General features: G+C 36.4%; 1 protein-coding gene across 1 annotated transcript in view; it reads left to right on the forward strand.

Annotated features, from left to right (window-relative positions):
• Positions 1 to 4,889, forward strand: part of wnt6b (wingless-type MMTV integration site family, member 6b) — a 64,328-nt gene extending 59,439 nt beyond the window's left edge. The window contains exon 4 of the mRNA XM_088352831.1: positions 2,717 to 4,889. Coding sequence (XP_088208957.1) covers positions 2,717 to 3,178 — 462 coding nt within the window. The 3' untranslated portion in view covers positions 3,179 to 4,889. The remainder of the gene's footprint in view (positions 1 to 2,716) is intronic.
• The last annotated feature ends 350 nt before the right edge of the window (positions 4,890 to 5,239 follow it).

The following is a 5,239-nucleotide window of genomic DNA, read 5'->3' on the forward strand; positions in this document are numbered from 1 at the left end:
CTTTTTTTTGTTTTATATGCCCCCTTAAGTCATTATGTTTTATAATAATTGGCTATATACTGATTAAAGCAAGAAAAAAAACCAATCTGAAGAGCGGTTCCGGAGTTGAAAGAGCCGGCTCTTTTTAGAAGAAAAAAAGAAAAGAAAAAAAAATATCGTTAATGTATAAATGAAATAACTTTGGACCCAGGATAGAGCCCTGTGGTACTCCACAACAGATGCCCAAGTATCCAGATGACAAGCCACGCCCCAGATGTCATATCTTTCCAGTTTTTTACCTATTTTTCTCATTTTTTCCTGCTTTTTCCTTTTCTCTTCTTTTCCTTTTTTATTCTAGTCTTTTGTTTCTTTTTTTAGCCTTTTACCTCTTTTTCATTTCTGTTGCCTTTTTTCTTTACATTTTTCTTTTTTCTTTTTTTTTTTCCTAGCTTTTTACTTTTATTTTTCCAGATTTGTCCTTTTTTTTAAATTCTTTTTTATTCCCCCAGTATTTTACCTATTTTTCTTATTTTTTTCCTGCTTTTTCCTTTTCTCTCCTTTTCCTTTTTTATTCTAGTCTTTTGTTTCTTTTTTTCTAGCTTTTGACCTCATTTTCTTCATTATTTTTTTGTCTTCTTTTTTCCTCTTTTTGCCATTATTTTCTTTTCATTTTTTCTTGTTTTGTTTCTTTTTTTCCTAGCTTTTTACTTCTATTTTTCCAGATTTTTCCTTTTTTTCTTATTTTTTATTCTCCCAGTATTTTACCTATGTTTCTCATTTTTTCCTGCTTTTTCCTTTTCTCTCCTTTTCCTTTTTTATTCTAGTCTTTTGTTTCTTTTTTTCTAGCTTTTGACCTCATTTTCTTCATTATTTTTTCGTCTTCTTTTTTTCCTCTTTTTGCTATTACTTTCTTTTTTCTTCTGTAGATTTTTTTTAAATTTTTGTTTTATATGTCCCCCTGAAGTCATTTGATGCATTATGCTTCATAATAATCTACTGATTAAAGCAACAAAAAACAATCTGAAGAGCTGTTTTGCAGTTGAAAGAGCCATCTCTTTTGAGAAGAAGAAAAGAAAAACATATGTATTGTTAATCTATAAATGAAATAACATTGGACCCAGGATAGAGCCCTGTGGTACTCCACAACAGATGCCCAAGTATCCAGATGACAAGCCACGCCCCTGATGTCATATCTTTCCATTTTTTTTTTACCAATTTTTCAAATTTTTTCCTGCTTTTTCCTTTTCTTTTCTTTTCTTTTCTTTTTTTATTCTATTCTTTTGTTTCTTTTTTTTCAGCCTTTTACCTCTTTTTCATTTCTGTTGCCTTTTTTCTTTACATTTTTCTTGTTTTGTTTCTTTTTTCCTAGCTTTTTATTTCTATTTTTCCAGATTTTTCCTTTTTATTTCTTCTTTTTTTCATTATTTTTGATTCCCCCAGTTTTTTACTTATTTTTCTTATTTTTTTCTGACTTTTACTCCTTTTTTCTTTTCTTTTTTCTCGTTTTGTTTCTTTTTTTCCCTACCTTTTTCCTTTTCTCTTCTTTTCCTTTTTTATCCTATTCTTTTGTTTCTTTTTTTTCTAGCCTCTTACTTCATTTTTATTCATTTTTTTTGGTCCTTTTTTTCCCTCTTTTTGCCATTTCTTTCTTTTTGTTTTATATGTCCCCCTAAAGTCATTTTATGCATTGTTTTTTTGTTGCATTAATCAGTAGATAACAAACGATTAATGCAACAAAAAAAAAAACAATCTGAAGAGCTGTTTTAGAGTTGAAAGAGTCAGCTCCTTTTAGAAGGAGAAAAAAAAAGAAAAATATTGTTAATCTATAAATGAAATAACATTGGACCCAGGATAGAGCCCTGTGGTACTCCACAACAGATGCCCAAGTATCCAGATGACAAGCCATGCCCCTGATGTCATATCTTTCCAGTTTTTTTTACCTATTTTTCAAATTTTTTCCTGCTTTTTCCTTTTCTCTTCTTTTCTTTTTTTATTCTATTCTTTTGTTTCTTTTTTTTCAGCCTTTTACCTCTTTTTCATTTCTGTTGCCTTTTTTCTTTATATTTTTCTTGTTTTGTTTCTTTTTTCCTAGCTTTTTATTTCTATTTTTCCAGATTTTTCCTTTTTATTTCTTCTTTTTTCATTATTTTTGATTCCCCCAGTTTTTTACTTATTTTTCTCATTTTTTTTCTGACTTTTACTCCTTTTTTCTTTTCTTTTTTCTTGTTTTGTTTTTTTTTCCCTACCTTTTTCCTTTTCTCTTCTTTTCCTTTTTTATTCTATTCTTTTGTTTCTTTTTTTTTCTAGCCTCTTACCTCATTTTTATTCATTTTTTTGGGTCCTTTTTTTCCCTCTTTTTGCCATTTCTTTCTTTTTTTCTTCTGTAGTTTTTTTTAATTGTTGTCTTTTATTCTTTTTGTTTTATATGTCCCCCTAAAGTCATTTTATGCATTGTTTTTTTTGTTGCATTAATCAGGAGATAACAAACGATTAATGAAACAACAAAAAAAAAAAATCTGAAGAGCTGTTTTAGAGTTGAAAGAGTCAGCTCTTTTTAGAAGGAGAAAAAAGAAAAGAAAAATATTGTTAATCTATGAATGAAATAACATTGGACCCAGGATAGAGCCCTGTGGTACTCCACAACAGATGCCGCCCAAGTATCCAGATGACAAGCCACGCCCCTGATGCCATATCTTTCCAGTTTTTTTTGAACAGTATATGAAAAATGTGTCCCCAGGCGGTGAAGCTGCACATGCGGACGGAGTGCAAGTGCCACGGACTGTCCAGCTCCTGCACGCTACGTACCTGCTGGAAGAAGATGCCGCGTTTCCGCGAAGTGGGCGAGCGTCTCCTGCAGCGTTTCAACGGCGCCTCCAAGGTGATGGGCGGCAACGACGGCAAGACCCTGATCCCGGTGGGGCCGGACATCAAACCCCCGGACCGCCAGGACCTCATCTATTCCGACGAGTCGCCCGATTTCTGCCTGGCCAATCGCAAGACGGGATCGCCGGGGACCAGGGGACGGACCTGCAACGGGACGGCCATGGATATCGGAGGCTGCGATTTGCTTTGCTGCCAACGCGGGTTCCGACAGGAAACCCTTCGGAGCGAGGAGAACTGCCTGTGCCGCTTCCACTGGTGCTGCGTGGTCCAGTGCAAAAAGTGCTCCGTACAGCGGGACCTGAGTCTCTGTCACTGATCCGCCGGATCGTCTTTCCTTGTTCTCAATTTTAATTTCGTTGTAAAGTAAGATGGCGCACTGCAACAAAATCAATATTTTTTACCCGATTGGCAGTAGGGGTTGGAAACCTAGCTATAGCTAGAGTACATATTGTCAGGAACCAGAACCGGATCAGGACCCAAACGCGTGACGTTCTCACACAAGGCTTTTATTTTACGGGAAGTGGGGAGTCATGCACGTCAGGCAGCAGTCTGGTGTGGAAACACAGGAAGCCAGTGACCGACGAGAGCAATTCCAATAGCCCGAGCCGATATCGGACAGATGGGGTCGATACCGGACAGGAAGGGACAGACAGGATAGATAACAAATCGGAGTTTCGAAAATTAACAGGAGAAACTAGACAGGAACGAAAACTGTAGAAAATAATAAACAGGACGAAAAATAGACAGAAATAAAACTGGAAACTGATACCAAACAGGACGAGACAGACAGGATAGATAACGAATCAGAGTATCTAAAATTAACAGGAGAAACTAGACGGGAACGAAAACTGCAGAAAATAATAAACAGGACAATAATAGACGGAAATAAAACTGGAAACTGATACCAAACAGGACGAGACAGACAGGATTGATATCGAAACAGGATATCGAAAATAAACAGGACAAACTAGACGGGAACGAAAACTGCAGAAAATAATAAACAAGTCAAAAAAAAGACGGAAATAAAACTGGAAACTGATACCGGACAGGATGAGACAGACAGGAATGATATTGAAACAGGATATTGAAATTAAACAGGACAAACCAGACAGGAACAAAAACTGCAGAAAATAATAAACAGGACAAAAAATAGACGGAAATAAAACTGGAAACTGATACCGGACAGGACGAGACAGACAGGATTGATATTGAAACAGGATATCAAAATTAAACAGGACAAACTAGACGGGAACAGAAACTGCAGAAAATAATAAACAGGACAAAAAATTGACAGAAATAAAACTGGAAACTGATACCAGACAGGAAAAGACAGACAAGATTGATAGCAAAACAGGATATCGAAAATAAACAGGACAAACTAGACGGGTACGAAACTGGAAACAGATATTAAAAAACAGGGCAGACAGGATTGATATCAAAACACGATATTGAAATGAAACAGGACAAACTAGAAGGGAGCAAAACTGTAAACCAAGATTAAACAGGACAAAATAAACAGGACCAATTACCGGACAGGAAATACCCACAGGAACAGGACCGTGTCAAAACCCATGTCTTGCGGGGAAGAAGTTTGTTGACGGACTGACAAGGGAAAAACGAGAGCACTGAGCTTAAAGAGACGGAAAGCCAATCTGTCAATGAGCCGCAGTTGGCGCCAGGATTGATAAGGAATCAGGATATCGAAAATTAATAGGAGAAACTAGACGGGAACAAACACTGGAGAAAATAATAAACAGGACAATTATAGACAAGAACGAAACTGAAGATCAATATTAAGCAGGACAAAAATAAATGGGAACAATACCGGACAGGAAATACCAACAGGAACAGGACCGTGTCGAAATCCATGTCTTGCGGGGAAGAAGTCTGTTGACGGACTGACAAAGGAAAAACGAGAGCACTGAACTTAAAGAGACGGAAAGCCAATCTGTCAATGAGGATTGATAAGGAATCAGGATATCGAAAATTAATAGGAGAAACTAGACGGGAACAAAAACTGGAGAAAATAATAAACAGGACAAAAATAGACAAGAACGAAACTGAAGATCAATCTTAAACAATATGAAAATAAAAGGGAACAATACCGGACAGGAAATACCAACAGGAACAGGACCGTGTCAAAACCCACGTCTCGCGGGGCAGAAGTTTGTTGACGGACTGACAAGGGAAAAAACGAGAGCACTGAGCTCAAATAGATGGAAAGCCAATCTGTTAATGAGCTGCAGCTGGTGCCACATGGGCGGGGCCAATTGGGCGCCATGGCAACCGTAACAGATTGTTAATTAAGTCGATCATTTATATATATATATATATATATATATATATATATATTCCCACCACCGCCACTCCCACAATT

The sequence above is a fragment of the Urocampus carinirostris genome, chromosome 14 (genome assembly GCF_059441175.1).
Source record: "Urocampus carinirostris isolate Australia breed hairy pipefish chromosome 14, RoL_Ucar_1.0, whole genome shotgun sequence".
Lineage (NCBI taxonomy): Eukaryota > Metazoa > Chordata > Actinopteri > Syngnathiformes > Syngnathidae > Urocampus > Urocampus carinirostris.